Here is a 23,253-nt window from a genome sequence, read left to right on the forward strand (position 1 = left end):
GGCAGACATTTTGCCTTGTTCTACTCTTCCTCTACTTGTACACGCCGGCCAAGGCTCCATGACCCCTGGCCTAAGCTTTGCTGTGTGCTAATATGTCTATTTGTGGAGGATGCATGGCTGTAGGTATGTTTTGACCTGCTACGTCTGCCATTTCTACAAAGCAGCTCCCACTTTCATCATTTGTAACGGTGACAGCCCTATAGGTACTATATATACAGCTGTGACATTTGATATGTCAACACATACCTGCGGTCAATACTAAACTGACTACTTCAGCGCTTTTCATACCTCCAGAGTTTTCTTGTAGTAGTATAGTCAATAATACTGTTTCCTATAACATGTATCTGTTTCTGATGCAAGATGTATCATTTTATTACACCACTACACACAAGAAGAAATCACAGGCCAAATGCCATTACATTCCTTTTGCAGGACACACCCGCCAAGAGTGTTGTGTTCCTCACAAAAGCCAACAGGTGCTAATCAAAACATATTATGCTATCATCTACCTTATGTGTTCGCCGGTATTTGCACTTTCCGTCAGTGGCAGAACTCACATGCGAGTGTGGGAGACTGAACACTGTATCGGGGACACTGCATAACACCCTGAGGGACACTATTAACCTTCCACATTGACTATCACATGGCATAAGTATTCATTCACATTTATCGAGGTACATGCTTTTGACTTGTACATGTTTTGTCATTTGTCATCCTGTCTTTCTTCACACCTGTCCACCTGATATCACTAGTTCTGTACATTTATTTAGGACAGGGTTACCTTCATACCTTTCAACTGTACACATTTTGGGTAAATGTCCCGAACTTAGACTTGTAATGTTGTTCCTTTTTTGTTATTATCGTGCCTTTCTGGTAAAATAGTGGCAGGTCATTAAAGACTGTGAGGTTAGATAATAATGACAGACATTAGTAGTTTATAACTAATAACTCTCAAAACATTCATACTAATGAATTATCCATTATTCTAGCAACGTTCTAACTTTCTCAGAGGAATATTTAACATAGTCCTTATTTGTACTTATTTAAATATGCCTTTGTCCAGATGTCTTATTCTGAAAGGTTGAGAGGTATGGTTACCATCTTATTCGTACGCATGTGCGTCCATGATAATCGCTTACATGACACTGATATAAGTCGCTACGTCTTCCCCCAATGGTTTACACAATATCCAGTAGATGGGTTCTTCATTTTCGGAAGGTATAGACGTGTGCTATACCCACATAGGAATATTAATCACTCCCATGGGGCGGACCTAATAAATCTGTGCCAACCAACACCTGTGAACCTAGGCCCATTTTTGCATACCCATGATTCCCATACCTGACACCCCTCCACAGTAGTCATAAGACATATTTAATGTGAGCGATAATAAAGTATGAAGATACTTCTAAGCACCATCCACTCTCCGTGTATCGGGACATATGTCATATATTCTGTCAACCCATGTGTTATTACCCTTGCACAAGCTACTGTTGCATGTACAGCTATATTGTAGCTGCGGATGTGACTTCCTTTGCGTCAGTAATTACTGGCCGTTGCCTGTAGACAACCACTTTTTGGAGTCCTGCAAAGGACACCTATATCCATGTTTAAAGAGTAGAACTTGCAGATTTGGCACACTGGTACTTTTCCGGGCAATGGTTTGGAAAGCAGCAGTGTATTTACCTTTCTTGCATGTCTGTATGTCTATCCATAATAGCTATGATGGAACCTATTTATGTACATGTGTTATATCTACAAGGACAAATGTTTCTATGTTTGTTATGTATATATCGATTTATGTAATTGTGTGTGTGTGTGTGTGTGTGTGTGTGTGTGTGTGTGTGTGTGTGTGTGTGTGTGTGTGTGTATGTGTAGAGATATATATATATATATATATATATATATATATATATATATATATATATATATATGTCTGTACATTCTTTATTTCATATATTTAGTTTGTCTGTGGATATATATCTATACACAATTATATATATCCATGTTAGATATATAAATAAACGTGTAGAAAACAGCATTCACTTGCTATGCTGTGAGCGGATTACACACGCGCAGGCACACTTGCATATCCTTATTGTGGGTTACATATGTTTACTAACTCTTTGTGCTTACATGGGCTTTCTTAATTGTGACGGTACCAGAACAATATCTGTAATCTGGTTAGCAGACATATGCGAAACACACGTTCACCTTTACATATTTAAGTGTCTTCACAGCACACACACATTCATTAACTCATATGTGCTGTAGTCGTAGTTGACCCGGGACTGCATTCACGTTGGCAGGATGCTGTAACCACTATACTATTGGTGTTCTGACTCATTTATATGCATACCCATAGTACATAGCTACATTAACATACGCCTCTCCACTTCACTTACAACACAGGCATCCATTCTCCTGCTGGGAAAAACGCGGTACTACATATTACACATTCCCTATTCCCTACTGCTCTGGACCCAAGCTGCATATTTAATCACTCCAAGGATATGCAGAACTCCAAGGCTTATAGTCCTGGCACATACAAGTCTTTGATTGTCAGGGTGTTCCTGTGGTGATCTGGGTTTAGGCTTGTCTGCCTGGTGAACGGAACAGCCCTGACCGAGATCAAATGTCAGACGAAGTACATGGACAGAATTTGTCCATTTTATAGAGGTTTTCCTTTGTTTACAGACACAGGTCTTTCGGCACCTGTCAGCAGCTTTTTATGTTGGCAATACATAATATGGGTGGGGGTGGTTACAATACATAATCCACGGTGAGGGGTGTTCCCATTCACATTTGATTATTTCCTGTATGCATTCATATGAGGATTATTATTTTGGACATGAATTAACTACAGGTATGCAGTGGTACAGTAAACAAATGTGAAGGTTTGTTACTGTAAATATGTACGGACCTCTGTAATATACTGTTGTTTTCTGGCAAATCAGAAACTAGTCATTAAAGACTGAAGTCAGAACATAATGACAGACAGTTGAATTTCAGACTTCATACTCTTCAGGAAATTAATGACAATGTACAAACTGTTATTCTATCAACTTTCTCAGTTTCTTTACAAATTGTCCATACTTTTGGGCCTTTGTCCCACTTTTATTCACAGCTTTGTCCAGATATCTTGCTCTCAGAGGTTGACAGGTATACTTTTATTCACGGCTTTGTCCAGATATCTTGCTCTCAGTGGTTGACAGGTATGGTCGGTCACACCTACCCACACATTAAGTGTCCCTCACGCAGTAGAGCAGGGTTATCCTGTTTACGTCAGTGCCTTCATCACCCTTATACCATGTGCCACTATGCGAATGTGTGCAATATATTTCCGCTTATTCATGTCGGGACACGTGCGTCACGGGCAAGTGTTTGATCCTGGGTAGTAGGTTATGCATGATCACTTAGGGCTAGACAGTGTCGTACACCTCTAATGCACATTCCAACTTCTGTCCAGATATCTACAGGACTGGACTTCGTGTCTTCTGTTCTAATGTTTACACAGGTATGTATCCCATGAGGGATATCCAAAAATTATACCGATCCACAACAAGAGGTATATTGAACATCGTTTTGGAGTTACGAAAATGTGCTGAGGTTGTGTGCAGTCCTGCAACCGCCTAGGGTGACACTACCTACTACATATGCGTAGTGGTCACTATGTGTAGCTGTGGCTGCACCACACCAGTAGGCCAAGTACAGCTGGATTTGGTGGACGTTCAGGTACGGGAGTGGGTTGTGTGATGTGGAGGGGGTGCTGGGTAGTCCATTATGCATCCAGGTGTGTTGCATTTGTTATGGCCAGTTCCATCCAGGTGTGTTGCATTTGGTATGGCCAGTTCCATCAGGACCAATCTGTGGGTATGTGCCGGTGACATATCTATACATTTGTATCGCACATTTCAATATTCATCTGTTTGCGGGATTGTGTTCTACAGTATGGCCTGTCTGGTTGTATTGCAGCTGTTTATACATGTGTTTGTGTTTCTTTCAGCTTCACCCGCTGCTCCCTCATACACCTCCGGTTCACCTATTCTGCATACGACACAGTATCGCCTTGGAGGATTGTACCATTACCCATCCACCCCACACACACACACACACACACACACACACACACACACACACACACACAGATTCCTCACACCCCATACATCTGTGCTTTGGTGTTGGCCCATGACACGGCCAGAGTAACACATTGAATAGCCTACATGTGTCTGGTACCTGTATGGTTGTGTGGACTACCCTGCCATGTTTGCTTTCCACATGCTATACCTCACGCACATAGGTACACGCCCATACTTCTCTTTCATTACATGTTTGGTATACCCGGGTACTACCCGTTCGACTGTGGCACATCCTGACAAGTTCTGCTTGTACCGCTGACTTCCGGATTTTGGCGGCCTGTTGTACTCATTGGTAGGATGACACCTTTTCCTATGTCCAGGATGGGATATATTCAGTACACATATCCGACTGTAGTGGACAACACTTCCCCACAGTCGACGGTAGGGTTGCCACCTTTTCAATTGGCCAAAGTGGGACATTTTTGGTACACACATCACATTTTACAGGCCGACACATACCCACGGTCAGTACACAGGATAGAACTTTAGACTTCTTGCCTATATAAAAGCTTATTCTTGTAGCAGTTCAGTTGCTTATTCTGTTTCTTATAACATTTATGTAATTTAGATACAGAAAACCTGTTTAATGCAACTATTACATAACGTATAGGGAATAATTTTGTCCTATAATCTCAGGACATTTGCCATTGTTACAGGTTTTTGTCAGGAAACAACTGCCCAAAGAGGGACTGTCGCTCGCAAAGTGGGACAGGTGGTAATCCTAGTCGACGGTACGGATAATACTGTTCCTTTCAGCCTACATGTGTCCTTATTGTTGTGGCTGTTTGCATGCTCCTTCTGTTTCGTTTACATGCTTATTCTATTTCCTATCCCATTTGGTATGTGAAATACGGACATACCTTTTGTATGTGACTATTACATGCCTTGTGGGATATAATTTGGACATACGGTCGCTAGATATCTACATTTCTCGTGTATTTTGTTATGGACACATCTGCCCAGCTGTGTACCCTCCCTCACATTATGGGTCTGCTGGTGACCCTCACCATTGGGCTGGACATACCTATTGGCGGATCGCTAACATACGATGCATTTCACTTCCACTTGGTATGGCTATCTACACTGTGTTGGACTACGGCCACACGGTGTTCCATGTCATTTGTTCGCGGGATAGGGACCCGTTATTCCCTACCGTGCATTTCTGTTTGCTTCGTCACTTTGTGTTTGCAGGTACTTTCTTGCATGCTTTGCATACGTTTCAGTATCCAGGGACACTGACGTGGTTACTATCTTGCAACTTGTTATATGCAAGCATTTTAGGTTGCAAATTGACAGCTGCCGTTTCCACGCCTCCGTGCAGCACTTTGACACGCCCTATGCACTCGCGCTCCTTTCCTGTGCACGTGGCTGTGTCGGCAGCGCGCCTTCGTTACTATGCATTTGGCGCTACTGCGCCATCCTCACGCTGCATGGTCGGCGCAAGCCTAACGCCGGCCTTGCGCCGAGCTTCATGAATCCTGGGGCATGTCTTTCTGGTTTCTGCCTCTCTGATATGAGAAAATGCGTCTTTCCTTAACCACCCATCAAACCTTTTCAAGTAGTCCCAATAATGTAAAATAACATTTTTATATCTTCACTTAAAATATTGTATTTCATAACTGCAAAAAAACTATCCTTATTTCCATTTTTATAAATATTATTTTCACTGTTTGCCTTCCATTTTTTATTTTTCCATATCTCAGATCTTGAACTTAAAGCATATCCCTTTCTATTACTTTAGAATCATACTTCCTATTTTTAAACATAGCACCAGTATCTACCAAATCTCTTTCAAAGACCTCCTTATCCGTACACAATCTAGAAATTCTTAAAAGTTCACCAAAAGGTAGTGATTCTATAGTGTGTTTAGGGTGACAACTAGTCCCCATTAAAAACTGATTAATTTCATCAAATTTTCTATGGGCACTAGTAGTTACATTTCTCCCAGATCTCCCTGCAAGTCTTGTATCTAAAAACGATATCTCTTCCCATATTGTAATCCATCAAATTTACTATTAAATCTATTCTGTTGTATTTCATCTACAAATTGTTTTACAAACTGGATACCTCCATCACATAAAAAAAGCATCTATAAATCTAAAATACAATTTCACATATCTCTGATAAAACATTTTAGTATAAATATACTCTCCTTCAAACATCCCCATAAAAATATTGGCATACATGGGTGCGAAGGGGGAGCCCATTGCTGTACCCTGCACTTGATGGTATATTTTATCTTCAAAACAAAAATAGTTATTTTCCAGGTTAAATTTCACTAGCTCCATAACATAACGGGCTAGTGGACTACCCCCCCCCCCATTTTTATTCTTAAAGCTTCCATCCCCGACTCATGTCTGATATTGGTATAGAGACTCTGTACATCTAGAGACATCCAATACATTCCCTTTGACCATCTAACATTTCTTATCTTGCCCAGAAAATCAAATGAATCTTTGATGTAAGAAGGCAGGCAAATCACCTCTTTCAATAAGACTTTGTGAAGAATTACCCCCACATTATGTAGAAAATAATTACTAGCCGATACTGTTGGCCTCCCCGGAGGGTCTAACAAATTCTTGTGAACCTTAGGTAAGCAATAAAAGTATGCCTCTCCTGAATCTTCACATGTAAGTTTATTTAACACATCATCTTCAGTCCAATAGCCCAATCTTAAACACTTCTGCATCAAATGTATATAATTCTTTTTTGCTTATTCCACTTTAACATTCACAAGTTCATAAATTATGTCATCTTTCAACAAATCAAAACACATTTTCATATACTGTGTGTAATACATCACCACAATTCTGTTACCTTTGTCTGACGTTTTAACCACTAAATCATTTTGTTTAGAAAATTCAACCAAAGCCAACCATTCACTCTTCGTCAAATTGTAGTGAACACTTTCAGTATTAAGTTTGTTAAATAATGTCTCAATTTCATATTCCACCATAGAGTGGAAACGTTTAGGTTCATAGGTTGATACTAGCTATCGGCCCTAGGGCCTATACAAGCCTAGCAATAAGAATCCCCTGCCTATTTCTTCCCACACTATTTACTTCCCTGCACCCCTGTCTAGCAGGGCGACTGACGTGATCCCCGGGGTGAATTTTCTTTCTCCCATCCAATCATCAAGGTTCCTTTTGAAGAGGGCCAAAGAGGCGCTCTGCTTGACATGTATGGGCAGTCTTTTCCAGAGTCTGGGGAGTCTCTGGGTCAGGAACCTATCCCTCCAGCATGTTTTGTTTATTGTGATGACAAGATTTAGATACCTGGAGCGTGTGGCTCTGCGGGATTGGGACTTCTTTAAGTGTATCATGTCCAACAGCCCTGGGTTTGACATGGCCTTGTATGTTAAGCAAAGATCGCCTCAGAGTAGACTATATGCAACAGAGTATAGCTGGAATTTTTTAAGGTGGTCAGCATAGGGCATCTGCTTTAGGCCTGTGATTCTTTTAGTGAGGTGTTTCTGCGGCCTTTGCACTTGTTGCAGATGTCTTGAGAGGTATATACCAAATGGGGTGTTGTATTCTATAATGGGTCTAATGCAGGCTGAGTACAGTGGGACAGTGACCTCCTTTTTTCTGGATGAAAAGCCCTTAGTGATGAGGTGTGCCACATAGAAGGATTTCCTGACTGTTGTGGCAATGTGGTTATTGAAGGTGAGACCACTGTCCACCTGTGTCCCCAAGTCTCTTATCACGCTTTCGGTGTTTAGTGTACTGCCACCTATGTGATAATTCACGGGTACATGTTTTTTCCCAAAGGGGATAACTATACATTTCTTGGCACTGAGCTTGAGCCCCTGGCTCTGGCACCAAGCATCTGTTTCTATAAGGCCCTTTTGTAGAGTATCCACATAATTTGGGGATTCAATAATGGCTCCCAGTTTGCAGTCATCTGCGAACTTTGTTAGCCAGAGTCCCTTAGTGTTGGTCTGTACTTCAGAGAAGTAGATGCCAAACAAGAGAGGTCCTAGAACTGAACCCTGAGGTACTCCACTTGTCTGGAGCTAGATTTGGAGTCAGCTACTTTTACAGTGTGGGTTCTGTCAGTAAGCCAGTTGGCAACCCATCGAGTGACGTAGGGATTAATGCCCAGCTTAGTAAGTTTATCTATGATTCCAGAGTGGGGGATGGTGTCAAAGGCCTTGGCAAGGTCCAGATAAGCTGAGTGGACTGCCTTACCCTCGTCCATGGCTCTGGGGACTGATTCGAAGAAGTCAGTAAGGTTCAGGAGACAAGATCGGCCCTTCACGAAACCAAACTGGGTGGGGTCCAGTGTTTTAAGGTTGCCAATGTCTTTGTTTATAAGTTCCATGATAATACGTTCCATGGCCTTGCAGATCAGGCTCGTCGGACTGATGGGGCAGTAGTTCCCGGTATCCAAGGTGGATCCCCCCTTGTGGAGTGGGATAACCGTAGCTGTGCACCGCTCAGTGGGCACGAAGCCTGAGGTGAGGCTATGATTAAACATGACACTTAGGTGAGGTGCCAGTTCATTTTGTAGTTCATGTAGTACACAGTCCGGAATGTCATCTGGTCCCATGGATGCTGTATTCTTAGCTTTGGAGAGTGCATTTTTTATCTGTGTGGCCGTTATTACCGGAATTTAGCAATCTTCCAGTATTGAGATGGGCCATTTAGGGGGTGAGAGGGAGGTGAAGTTGGCACTGAATCGATCTACCAGGATATTGGCAATATCCTTGGGATCAGTATATTTAATGCCATTCTGTTGTAGCTCAGAGCAGATCTGAACATTGCCATTTAGATTCTTGACATAGTTATAGAATGCTTTGTGGATGTCTTTGGAATCTTTGGCAATTTTATTTTCATAGCTAGCTTTGGAGGATTTTATGAGGGATCTCAGCTTCTTACTGAGGCTGGTAAGAGAGTTTTTTGCATCCTGGGATTTTCCACTTTTCTGCAACAGTTTTTTTCCTTTTGTTGTAAAGTTTGTTTATGGCAGGGGACCACCAGATTGGCTTCCTTTTTTTGGAGGAGAGCATCTTGGTTCTATTTGGGATGGCACGATTCATGCATGAGTGGATGTGCTCATACAGTGCCTTGGTGTAGGACTCAGCAGTCGAACTTTCAGTTCCCGTCTGAATGGGTGTCATGAAGTTTGTAACTTCTGATTTAAGTAGTATGAAGTTAGCCTTGGAGAAGTTTTTTATGGAAGTTTCCTTACTGGGGGGTGAGGGTGGGATGTGGATGTTAAGGGTGATTAGCTTATGGTCTGACCTGACCAACGAGGGGGTGACCATAGGTGTGGAGCATCGATTTCCCATGTTGGTAATGACCTGGTCTAGGATATTGGAGCCCCCCTGGTGGGACTATGGATTAGTTGATCCAGGGCATTGGAATTTATGAATTCCAAGAACCGTTGGGCAAAGGTGTTGGTGCATGAGTAGTTTTCCCAATTAATGGCAGGGTAGTTGAAATCACCCAGTATTAGGGTGTTTGGTTATATATTAATATTTAATACCTTCATGACTGAATGGTGGAATAAATTTACTCTTTCTGTTTAACATTCGATGTATCTATAGGGCAATAAGCGTTAAATTCACTATTACATGAAATAAAAGACTCGAATCATTACAAAAAATACTTTCATCATTGCTACTATTTTTAAACATACTTTGTTCATTAACATCATCTGTCCATGCTTTTTGTTGAACATTAAAGAAATACCATAAATGCAACTTACGAACTATTTTAAACAGTTCTAACCTGCATTCATGCAATCTTGGCTCCACAGTGTACACAAATTTCAAACCATGATTTAAAACAGTATACAAATGTTCATTTAGCCCACAACCCGATAAATTAATGATCAAGTCTGTATTTATATGAAAACAGTCAATACCATCTAGTTCTCTTGCTGTTCTGCCATTGTCGCTGTTGATCCCCTCTCTGTGGTTCACATTCTCGATAGTTTCTTTTTCTTTGGCCATTAATTCCCCCACGAGGACGAAAAATTTCCTGCATATATTGTTTGTTATTAGCTATAGGCAAGGGAGGGTATTCTCTCTCATCTTCATAGTCACTAACGTATCTACTGTTATCACTAGAAGACGCCTCACTTCTTGTTATACTTCTCACCCTCCCATCCCCTTCCTGGAAATAGACCCTAGAGCATGACTTGCGATTGGTCTGTCTGAAAAAGGCATTTCCATTTTCATAGTATCGCAAATCTCTTTTAATTTTATTCAGTTTTTGATCCATTAGCTTCTTTCCAAATATGCACAACTTTTCTTGAATATCATGAAGACAGGTTTCAATTCGAGACCTTTCTAATTTTAGCCATTAAACTACTACAAACATTGTTAGTCTTTTTTTATATTTAAAAGTTTTACCTCATCTCGTTCTACCATTATAGTAGTCCATTCCCTGGAACATAAATGTGCTGCCTTTTCCCATCTCTGCTTGAACAATTTATCTTCCATAACAGTCACATCAAATGGAAGTGATTGGTATTTCATTGCTCTAAGCCCCTGCGGAGTTGTATCCAAGTCCAGATACCTCTGGAGGCTAGTCTTATTATAATAGGCAGCTGTTTCCTTGTTTAATAATTGTTCCAGTTTCTCAATTAGTGTTGTTACCTCAGCTGAATGGTCTGTGGAACGCTTACCCACATCGGCAAATGGATTAGGAGAATGCTTACTTCTCGATGTTCTTCATCTCACATTGCTGCAGTCCTTACACTTGGGTAGTCCGCTGTCCTCGGTCGGCCCGAATATCAAAGTATAAGGCTGACGTCGGTCAAGGCGCATTTGACTGACATCAGGACGTCAGGGTACAAATGCGCATGACCGACGTCATATCCTCAGTCTTTTTTGCCGCATGGTCCGACGCAGAAGCAGCGTTGCAAGTGCCGTTCGGCGTTCTGAAATTTTTCGAATTCGGAGTTTCAGACAGAGTCAAAGTTGGCTAAGTACCCCGTTGGGGAATATTTTAGTTTTTTCTTGCCTCAGTGGTTTACCGGATGTCAGAAAAAGTGAATAACTGTATTTCTTGTGGGAAACAGATACCGCATAGAGATTATCATACTTTGTGTATTCCTTGTTTAGGGCCTGAGCACGACGTTGTTGGGTGTCGCTCTTGTGCTAGATTCAATAAGCGCACTATAAAGAGAAGGTTAGATTGTGCCAGGTTAGTCTTCGGGAAGCGGTGCAATTATAAAATGCCGTCGGATGCTCCGACGCCCGCTTCTTCGAAGAAGCGCAAGGACAAAGCAGCTAAGCCTAGGCTAGAAGAACCGTCCGTACCGGACGCCGGTTCTTTAGAGGTGTCAGTGGAGCCGGTGGTTCCGCCGGAGGTTTCTTTGGAGTCCCAGGGAGAGACTTTGTTATTGCAGGATGTGGCCTCTCAGGAGGCAGGTCAGGCTGAAGGGGCTTCTCAGGTTACTGTACTCCCCTCCCTTCCTAGGGTGGTTAGGCCCTCTCCTTCTGTTTCCAAGGCTTCTCCCAGAGGCAGGCCAGGTTTAGCTTCAGTTGGTGTCACCCCTAGTTCTTCAGGTACTGTGCCCAAGAAGCATATGCTTAAAATGGCAGAAGATTTGATTACTTTGATTAGAGGTTCTTTGCCCCCTCCTGATAAGAGACCTAGGGTGGAACCTGAGCTAGGGAGTTTTGAGCAGGCTTCGGAGGTTTCAGAGTCTTCGGCTGAAGACTTGCAGGAGTATTCTCCTTATTCTATTTCTGATGTGGATGATTCTACTCCTTCTGCTTCTCCTCCTGAGGATTTTTCTTTTTCAGAGACTCTTCATTCCATGAGGGAGCATTTTAAGTGGGAAGGTCAGGACTTCTCTGATTCCAGGAAAAGGCTTAGGGAATTTTTGTTTTTACCCCAGCATAGACCTTTGGCTATACCTCCTGTTCTGGATGTGGTGGAAGATGTTTTTGCAGAGGCTTCTCTTAATCCTGATTCTTTGCCTCCTGCTCCTGTTAAACCGGATAGGTATTACAGGGTGCCTGAAGCTCATAAGTATCTTTTAAGAGTCCTAGGGCAGACCCAGAAACTGTTAGTCAGGGGCCTAAAGGTGTTAAGGCTTCTGTTGTCAAAAATCCGGTTCCTCCAGATAAAGAGGCCAGGGCGTTGGATAGATGGGGAAAGAAAGTTTATACTTCTTCCACCCTAGCTATGAGGGCTTTGAATTGCCAGTTTCACATGTTGAAATACCAAAACTATCTCCTTTCACAATTGAAGTCTAAGGTAGATGCTCTGGCGGAAGGTATTGAGTGTAAAGAGTTACAAGGTTTAGTACATGTTTCTGAACAGGTGGGTAAGCATTCTTTGCAATGTGGTTTTGATGCTGTACAGGTCTCGTCTAGGGTGGCTGCCACTGGGTCAGTTCTTCGCAGGCACGCCTGGCTGAGGGATCAGAATTTATCTGACCATGTTAAGACAAGGATTTTAGATGCTCCTTTACAATCTGATGTGTTGTTTGGTTCTCCTGTTGAGGCAGTCTTAAAGAAAATGGAAGACAAGGCTAAGTCTATGCAGACTGTTAAAGATTTTTGCAGGTTCAGCCTCCAAGTTTAGTAGAAATTGGCCTACCAAGGGGTGGACGTATCCTTCTTATGATTCCCAGTCTAGGGGTAGGTCTAGACGTGGTAGGGGCAGAGCTCAGGGCTCTTTCAGGCCTAGAACAGGAGTTCACCTGCACAGTCTTCGGTGAGGGCAGGGGTCAGTCCTTTCGTAAACAGACCCAATGACCTACCTTTTCAGCTGCCAGAGCCTTCTCGTCTGGCAGCACCTTTGGGAGGAAGGTTGGCACTTTTCAAGGAAAATTGGAGTTTAATTACCCAAGACAGATGGGTATTGGATATCATACACCACGGTTACAGGTTTTATTTCCATACCTTGCCTCCTTTCAAAGGCATGCCAGACGTTCCTCCTCAGCAAAGAATAGAGGCTCACAAACGAATTTCTCTGTTACTTCAAATAGGGGCCATACAGCCGGTCCCTATGCCAGAAGTGGGCCTAGGATTTTATTCTCGCCTGTTCCTAGTACCAAAGAAAGGGAACACGTGGAGACCAATTTTGGATTTATCTACCCTCAACACTTATCTGGACATTCCCAAGTTCAAAATGTTGACGTTACAACAGCTTTTACCTCTGCTGGGCAAAGATCATTGGATGGTAACTTTGGATCTCAAGGAGGCTTACCTTCATGTTCCTATCAGACTGAGTTGCAGGAAGTATCTGCTTTCGGCTGGGACTTCTCATTATCAGTTCTCTGCATTGCCCTTTGGCTTATCTACTGCGCCCAGAGTGTTCACGAAAGTTCTGGCTCCAGTGAAAGCTTTCCTCAGGCTAAAAGGAATACAGATCTATCCTTATTTGGATGATTGCCTGATTCTGGCTCAAGGAAGGGACGAGCTTCTTCATCATTTGGAATATGTGATAGCAGTGCTAAGATGCCTGGGGTATTCTGTGAACGAAATAAAGTCCAATCTAGTACCCTCTCAGGACATGTGCTTTCTGGGTGTAAGACTGAATACAGCATCCCAGATGGCCTTTTTGACCCCGGACAAACAAAAGAATCTTTCCCTTTACTTTCATCAATTGTCTCATCAGTCCAGGCTGACTGTAGGGACAGTCCTTCAAGCCTTGGGGTTTATGGCATCTTGTATTCTGGTGCTTCCCAATGCCAAACTGCATATGAGGAAGTTACAATGGTATCTCAAAAATGTATGGACACAGCACTGCCAGGATCTGGACACTGTCATTCAAATAATACCTTGCATTCAAAAGGAATTGTTGTGGTGGGCTCAGGAATGTCACCTAAACAAGGGACTCTCTGTGACCCGGCCAGAGGCGAGTCAGATTCTAACGACAGATGCCTCGGACAAAGCTTGGGGAGCTCATCTGAACAGAAAGTGGATACAAGACAAGTGGCCTGCCAGACTACAACATCTACATATCAACTTGAAGGAGATGTTAGCAGTCCAGTTTGCATTAATAGCTTTCAAGGATTTACTTCTTCCAGGGCAGGTGTTGATTCTAACAGACAACACAACTGTCATGTGGTACATCAACAAGCAAGGGGGAACACATTCTTATCCTCTATGCAGGCAAGCAATGATTTTGTGGGAGACTGCTCTCAGTTTACAGCTAAATCTTCAGGCAAGGTTTCTGCCGGGAGCACAGAACTCCTTAGCAGATGTGTTGAGCAGACAATTATGGATCCCCACGAGTGGAAATTGGATCCTCATGTATTTCAGAAATTGACAGTGTCATGGGAACTCCAGACATAGATCTGTTCGCTTCTCCACTAAACCACCAGCTGCCAAAGTTTTGCACAAAAGGTTTCATCCCACAGCTTGGAAAGTGGATGCTCTTTCTTTCAATTGGAGCAATCTTCATGTGTATGCCTTTCCACCTCTGCCTCTCCTCCCAAAGGTACTACTAAAGGCCAGACAGGACAAGCCAAGGATGATTTTGATAGCTCCAGATTGGCCTCGACAGCATTGGTACCCATTACTGAGAAGCCTGGTACGGGGCCTCCATGGCCTTTGCCTTCGATTCCACACCTGTTGTCTCAGGAGGACAGTCATTTGCTCAATGTCAAGCTTCACTCTCTTCACCTAACAGCCTGGCATATTCTGTTTTGAACCATAGTGGGTCTCAACTTTCACAGCAAGTTTTGAATGTTATTTTGGAAGCTAGAAGGCCTAGTACAAGGAAAGTGTACGCAGATAAATGGAAGAGATTTTTATTTTGGAGTGCAGCAAAAGATTTTGATGTTTCTGAGCCTAATTTAAGTGTGGCTCTTCAATATCTTGCTGAGTTACTGGACAAAGGTTTGTCCTTCTCTTCTATTAAGGTTCATGCTGCAGCAATTTCGGCTCACTATGATTGTGACCCACCATTGTTTTCTCATCCTTTGTTCAAGCAATTTGTTAGAGGGCAAAGAATATAAGACCCCACGAGAGCTCCTACTCCTGCTTGGGATCTCAATTTTGTGTTGGAGAAACTCACTCTACAACCTTTTGAGCCTGCAGCTACTACCGAGTTGAAATATTTATCATGGAAGACTGCTTTTTGTTGGCCATTACCTCTGCAAGAAGGGTTTCTGAGTTGCAGGCCCTTATGGCGGTTGAGCCTTTCTTAATTTTCCATAAGGATAGGGTATCTTTACGTACTAATCCTTCCTTTATGCCTAAAGTGGTTTCTAGTGTGGCTTTAAACCAAACTATTCATTTGCCTACTTTTTATGCAAATCCCCAAAATAAAGGGGAAAAGATTTTGCACACTTTAGATGTACACAGGCAGTTGCGATATTATTTGGACAGAACTAAAGGGTTCAGGCAGTCTCAGCAGTTATTTGTTTCTTTTGCTTTGAGTTCTCAGGGCAAGCCTGTGTCAAAACAAACTATTTCTAAGTGGATTGGGTTTTGCATTGCTTTCTGTTATTCCCATCATGGCAAGGAGATTCCAGCTGGGATTAGGCCTCATTCCACTAGGGCTACTGCCACTTGACAGCTTTTTGAGGGGGGTGGCAACTAAAGATATTTTGGAGGCAGCTACTTGGAGTTCAGTGCATACTTTCTCTAGGCATTATCACCTTCCACTTTATTCTAAATCTAGGGCTGGTTTTGCCACTGCTATTTTGCAGGGCATTTTGGCAGCTCCTGCTTCCTTATAGTTTTGCCATCCTCCCTTACCTCTGCTTTGGGATTCTACCCAAGTGTAAGGACTGCAGCAATGTGAGATGAAGAACATAGTACAGTTTTGTACCTACCATAAATGTAGATGTTCAAGATCCATATTGCTGCAGTCCAACCCTCCCTCCTTCCCTCTGTAGTTAGAGGCGGTTGTGTGGGTTGGGTTGTCAATATGGTGTATATTGTATATATTGTACATATTTTTAGTGCAAGGGTGGTTGGTTGGTTGTTTGCTGTCTTTTGGTTTTGACCTTTCTTTTTAGGGTCTTCTGACATCTGGGGCAAGAAAAGACTGAGGATATGACGTCGGTCATGCACATTTGTACCCTGACGTCCTGATGTCAGTCAAATGCGCCTTGACCGACATCAGCCTTATACTTTGATATTCGGGCCGACCGAGGACAGCGGACTACCCAAGTGTAAGGACTGCAGCAATGTGGATCTTCGAACATCTACATTTATGGTAGGTACAAAACTGTACTTTTCTTCGAGCAATCTCTCCCATACCACCAAGGGTAGCCCTTCACCACTGCCCATCAACCTTTTATTTCGGTCTCTCTCATGATCCGAATTCAGTCTCAGGAACCATCTACCGTTTGTTGAGAGGATTATTCTTCAGTCAGGATCTTAATTTTCCCTACTTAACTTCTTTTATCAGCAGTAATTGTTTTTTATACTGGGTGCGCCTGTTAACATGCTACTTAGGCAGTGGCCATCTTAGATCTGTCTCCAAGGACTGGACTGTACTACTTAACTGAGTGTTCATCACATCAGAAGTGAAAGTCCTATATATTTCACAGGAAAAATGCTTGTGTATGTTTTTTGCTTTGCAACATACTATAGTTAAAATGTGATTGTGTGGAGCAAATAAATCAGAGGGATCAAATACTCTGTAGTGCCTTACTGAAATTCCTAAGAGTAAACTTGTAATCCTAGGTGCATGTTATAGCGGAGCATGTTTTTCAGTAAAGAAAGGGTTGAGGTATAGCCTTTAATGCACTAGTATCAAATGCATTGGATTCTAGACCTTAACTTATTACTGCATTGTACTTTGTTTCATTTGGAGCAGCTAAGGTGGTGGCATCAAATTCAGCATTATACTGCACTGAAATCCCTAAGGATAAAGTGGCAATCTTCTATATATTTTGTAGCTGAATATACTGTTACTGCCTGGAAATGCCTGAAAGTTTCACAATGAAATCTCAGTGGAGGACTGAGATATGGCTTTTATACATAGGTACTAGTTCTGTTGCTTCTTATACCTTGACTGTCACAGTCTGACATTCTGACATTTTGCATTACACTCTGCTTCCTTTGGGATTGTTGTGTAGAGTACTTTAATGGATTAAATTACAAATTAATTTTCAAACTGAGTTGTAATTACATTGTAAATAAAATTCATATATATTTTTCACCAGAAAAAGATGTGTATGTGTGTGTCTATATACTCATACGAGTCTACCTGAAAGTATCAAAATGCCAGATCATCGAAGAACAGTTCATCGAGATGACAACACAGAATCTACTAAACACTGAACACAGAGAACCACGAAACCTAACCCTGGAAAGAGAACCACTTGGCCACCATGGGGAATCTTGCCCTTTCCCCACAGTAGTGTGATCTCTGAGTAGGAATATTTAGTTGGGGGGTGTGGGGGGCTTCACCCCGCAAATTGGTGGTCTTACTTGCTGCATTTTTTTTTTGTCCTTGTTGCCAAGTGATTCATTTCCCGGGTGAGGTTTTGCATTCTGAGTATTCGATGTTTTAGGATTCTGCGATGTCATCTTGATGAACCAGCCTTTGACGATGTGGCGTTTCAATGTTGTAAATTCGACCCATTCATATATGTGTGTGTGTGTGTATATATATATATATATATATATATATATATATATATATATATATATATATAAATAAAATATAGTTCTAGTGAATGTGCATAATATCAGACATTATTTTCTTTAGTTTTGCTGACTTTGCCATCATGTGTGTGTGCAAAATTGCTTTGCAGCTAGGAGTGGGAATTTGCCCTTTCTCCGCTGTTGTACAATCACAGAGTTGGTAAGTATAAGCTGTGAGGGGGGGTGGGGTTATGGGTTGCCCCTTGGGAAACAAGATTTATTTATTTTGTTTACATACATATATATATATATATATATATATATATATATATATATATATATATATATATATATATATATATATAATTCTGGATATGTATAATGTATACAATTTTAGTTTCAGTCTTTTTCTGTTTGTGTTTTTTTTTTCAATATTTGCTGATGTATGCACTTTTATCTCTTATCTCGTAGCCTTAATACTTCACTAACTGCCAGATTTAAAAGATTATGCACTTCTGTGAATTGATATTCTTATTCCTTTTTTATGTTAAAGCATGAAAATGACAAAATGTTTTATTTTTCATTAAAATTCAGGATTCAGCTGCTACTTTGCCTTTGAGGATAGTAGCCTAATCTGTGGAAGTTTTATAGATAAATATGTCCGAAATATTATTTTGTTGGGGTCTGTTCAGAAAATGGACAGTTAAGAGATTAGTAAGCATAAGATTTGCAAAGGGAGGGTAAGCACAGTTTTTGTAGAGAAATCTATTTTGCAGGGATTTTGTGATTAAGATTTTGTCCATGATTGCAGAAGGGAGAGCTAAGTGAATCTGAATCTAAAGAAATGGGAAATGTGTTAAGTTTTTGATGTCTGCATAGGCCTTTCAGTAGGTAAGAGAAATGAGGGGATGGGGTAATGTAGAACAAATATGGAGAAAGGTAGTAATATCTGACGCATTAATATTGGTAGGGTGTGAAGGGTCCCCATTTGTGAAATATTAAAGTATAAATTTAGTAGTCTGACCCAAAGTAGGACTGGGGCCGGAAGGGGAGGGATCATTCTCTCATCTGGAGGACAGAATCAGTTCAGTGAAGAAGGAAGGAAGCTACCCGGAAAACAGGTAGAGCAGTGGAGGAACTTGATGTGAAATAATAGTAAAAGTGAGTTGGCCCAGTTCCCACCCTAGTTTGAACATGTTGGTGCACATCCCCAGGATGGGAATAAATGGGGCTGTAGTGCTCTCACCCTGTTGTGGTTGTAGGACCTAGTATATAGCATCCTCCTTCTGGGATTGATGAGCTGGTAAGCCTTCCTGTGGCCCATCTCATATCCCTCTACGGAGGAGCAAATGGGTTTATAGGATGCAGGAGACAGAGCCATTGAGTCATGTAAGGAGAGGAGGAGAGAACTTTAAAATAGTTCTCTGTATTTAAGATGTCATAAGTGACATTATTGTACTGCAAGTATATTTATAACAGTCAGTTCTCAAGAAGAAAGTTGTACCTCTTTAGTAGGGACATAAAGATCATTAATGTTTTTGCCCTAAATCTCAATAATAAAATAAGATCTGTGCATAAGAATGCCTGGTGTCTTGGACAACTCTTATCTCACTAGCTGTAAAACTAGAGTTTCAGCATTTTAATATTGGGAGATGATAGGAGTTTGGTGTTTGCTGTGTGGAGGGTAGCAGGATTACGTTTACATGGTTATAGTAAGGCAGGGTGGTATTTAAGCAAGTTGCTTAGCATGAGGCTAGTAGATTGCCTATTGAGTATTACAGAAGGCTAAAACAATTTTTTTTATTCCTTCGTAGCAGACACTTAAGTAATTAACATTATGTTGTGAGGAACATCACTTTTAGGAAGAAGAACCAGGTGAAAAGTGTATTGCCCTATAAAAGAAGAGATTAGGTAGTTAAGAGCACGTATGAATTATTTGCAGTAACACTGCAATAGCTGGACTGCAGACAGGACTGAAGTAACAGCATTTTGAGCTGCAGGGAAGTGAAAATGAACTTTAAATATATATATATATATATATATATATATATATATATATATATATATATATATATATGTATGTATATTTATACATGTTCATACCCCACAAATTTAAACTTTGCAGTATGATCCTATACAGTTTGAAACATTCCCTGATGCCTAGCTTTCCTTGTGCAAGTAGTGTCTTTCTGTGATCAGTCTTTTGGAGGAATCCATGCACACTGCTCTGACATGCAGCATGCTTAGTGCAAGCTGGCACTGATCCTTTTTTACCAGTTTGCACAAGTGTCACATAAGTGAGAGAGAATCCTTTATGAATTTTACTGACACTCTGCCATCATTGTGGGATAGCAGTGTGTGTGCATTTGCTTTTTTGCACTATGCAGTGATTTTTTATGAATTCTTCCTCTTTGTCATTGCAGGGAGCACTAACTGTCTAGTCTAACCTTCTGACTTGACTTTTTGTAGTCAGTTCCCTTTGTGCCCTCATGTTTCACAAAGCTTATCCACTTGATTATTATTCCATACTTCTTCTGTCCTTCCAGGTTTTACCTGAAAAAGAGCAACTTTACGGTCTGCCTACCTGTTAAACAAAAATACATAAGTGGTGCTGAAGTTTGTAACTTTTGTATGCATATGCATTTAGTTGGATTTCTTTAACCTGTTAGAGAGGTGTTGCTGTTACTGAGATTTGTAGGTCTGATGTTAGTCGTACATATAGTATCATGCCACCATTTGTATGTGTATTTTGTAAAAAAAAAAAAAAAAAAGTTTAGTATGAATAAAATGAATGGACAGGGGTACTGCAGTTCATGATTTTTTTTTTTTTTTTTTTTTTTTTTTTTTTTCCAGCAGACTCTACCTGGTGCCACCATGTACCCATACAGGAATGTTAACACGAATATTCTTCCACAGACAACTTATTCAGAGTCGCATTGTAGGACCCCTACTGAGACAGCATGTGGACATTCTCCTACCTGTGGACCTTCAGTGTCAGGAATGCCTCAGCCTCAGCCAACATGGCCACCTGCCCCATCAGCAGCTCCTGCATTGTATGGGAATCCTTTTATTGCCAGTCCAACCTCTTCCAGTTCCAGTGGTGGAATTCCTCAAACTACATATTACTCAAAGGTAAATAAAACCCACCTAAAGCTAACAACACTATGACCAAAGTGAAAAATTAAGTCTGAAAAGTTTTGTATTGCCATATATTTAAAAATGTACATGATAGTTTTGGTTCACGTGTTACTATGAGTATCGTGCTTCTTTTTCGGATACTTCCACGTTTCCCAAGATGACCCCCCTTATGTGTTCTGATTATTGTATTGCATGTTAACTTTAAGCTTTATGAGGCAGGGCTGGCAAGAGTTAATTGTTTTCTTTTTCTGTTATTTTGACTACAGTCCTTAAATCATGAAAGAAAACAGTAAAACAAGTACAGCAATTGTAAATCATTTCAATGACTAAATTCACAGAATTAGCATTTGTATTAAAAATACAGAAGAGGTAGCCACTCCAGTGCATAGAGGGATAAAGCTCTGACTACAACTCGGGTGACTGACATAGCAGTATGGAAAAATGAGCATGTCTGTCCTGGGTGGGGAAGTGTGGTCCAAATAGAGAAGTTGCCCTTGGATGTAGTGAACAAGCATGGTGGGGGGGGGGGGGGGGCAGGGTAAGAGTGCGAGTAGGTCTTATAAAAAAAAAAACTCCAGATGAAAGCACAGATGGCCACACCCTGGGACTAGTCTGGGGTGGTAGGAAGATGGCTGGTAGACTTGGTTTGCACATGGGGCAATGAGATCTAAGCCGGTAGGATGAGGTCTGAGGGGAGCAAATATATATATTTATAAAATACTGTACGTACTAAAGTTTTTATACTCTGTATATAAGCAACACTAAAGTTAAATAGTGGAATTTGAAACAATGTGTCAGTTGTCATTGCTTGTAGTGGGTGTTGTGTATCCTAGTGATGTACCATGTTAGATGCTTGCTAATACTCGAAATTGTACAGATCTTTGTAGTTTTTAGTAGTTTCCAAGTAACAGCATAGTTTGTTCACTGAAAGAAAGATGAAGGAAAAAAGAAGCAGTTTGTTAAAGTTAATCAGAACAGTGGTAATTGTCCATTATTTGCTTCTGTCTGTACTGTTTTTAGGTAAGCGCATGCAACCCCAGTTAGGCCATTGCACCCCACTTTGTCCCTTAGGCAGTTTCTCATACTTGCAGTTTGACTCGTCTACTAGGCTTCATATTAATCCAGTCAATATAAAGCTTGCACAATTTGTAGACAGAAGTTAGTGTGTATGTGAAGGAGGGATGCTTCAGAAACTTGCATTTTAAAATTGCTCACAGTTTCCCTATTGTTGTATTTGTTTACAAAATATGTATGAGAGCTTGGTGTCATAATTTGAGAACATTTGGTGTCAGCATTGAGTGTCACAATCTTCTTCTGGTGAGTTTACATCCTGTTTGCTATCTTGTTGTTTTGATGGTAGCCCCAAAAGGAATGCAGCTTGCATTCTAGTCCCAATATTAAAACAATGTACATTAACAAGGAAGCCGCAGAGAACACTTCTTTTGAACCCTAAACATGCTCACTAACCTTTGGCAAACTTCTGTAGAGGTCACTTGTCAGACTTACTTGTATGCCAAGCTCAGCTTGTTTATATTTTTGCTTTCAAAGCATTATGAGACACCTTCTGCTTCCTGCAGCAACACAATATGAGTGGACTCTGTGTCCTACCAGTTACTTCCACTGCAAGCAGAGCTTTCAGAGTTTCATTATTTTTCAAGAACTTCTAAATATTTTACCATCCTTGCTACACAGTCTGCAAACATGTGTCATTGTAGTAAGCAGCTCAGTCATGGATAAACACACTGTTTCATTTGTCTTTTGGCCCAAGTGCTGTTCTGTACCTGCTTCATCAACCAAAGTTTTATTATGGCCTTGCAGCACCATCAGTGCAAGCCTGTTCAGAATGGCTTCCTTTTTAGGTGCTCCTAGGTGAAGTTCCATCATAAGAGGGACAAATAGTATTGCATTAAAAAGAAAAAAGAATGCAAGCTAAATAAAAGCCCTTTATTTCCTCAATAGATCATTTAGGGCTTTGTAAGAGGTCTTCAGTAGATCTTTTAGGGCTTTATAAGAGGTCTTGCTTCCTGTGGACTCTTCAGTTGCACTTTTGTCTCTGTCTCTTTCAACTTTGGCACCTTCTCCTCATCCCCCTCAACTATCCCAGTAGACCAGTTTGGTGCTTGGCCTGGATAATGGTGTAGAAGTCCCATCCTTTTAGTCTCAAAACAGATTGTGGAGCTTGTAGATGTTCCAGCTACCTTAGAGTCTTGTATTTTATCTTCCTAGTTCCTAGTGATCCTCATGCCAGTGATGATTATTTCCCTGTTATTAGAGGTTCTCCATATTGATCACTGCTGCAGTATTTATATCCTATCAAGGTTATATCGATCACTGCTGCAGTAGCCTTAGCTATATGGATTATATCCTGTCAAGATTATAACAGCCGGCCAGCTTCCAAAGCTTCAGGGCACCTTCCACATGCCCAAACTGTCAAGCAGGTTGAGCTGAGCTGACTTA

General features: G+C 41.2%; 1 protein-coding gene across 3 annotated transcripts in view; it reads left to right on the top strand.

Moving 5' to 3' along the window:
* Positions 1–23,253, top strand: part of BAG4 (BAG cochaperone 4) — a 262,206-nt gene that overhangs the window by 117,118 nt on the left and 121,835 nt on the right. For 2 of the 3 annotated variants that reach the window (XM_044084312.1, XM_044084310.1), the window contains exon 4: positions 20,512–20,790. In XM_044084312.1, coding sequence (XP_043940247.1) covers positions 20,512–20,790 — 279 coding nt within the window. The remainder of the gene's footprint in view (positions 1–20,511; positions 20,791–23,253) is intronic. The other variant, XM_044084311.1, reaches the window with a different exon arrangement.

The sequence above is a fragment of the Protopterus annectens genome, chromosome 9.part0, assembly GCF_019279795.1.
Source record: "Protopterus annectens isolate FY-2018-M chromosome 9.part0, PAN1.0, whole genome shotgun sequence".
Taxonomy (NCBI): Eukaryota; Metazoa; Chordata; order Ceratodontiformes; family Protopteridae; genus Protopterus; species Protopterus annectens.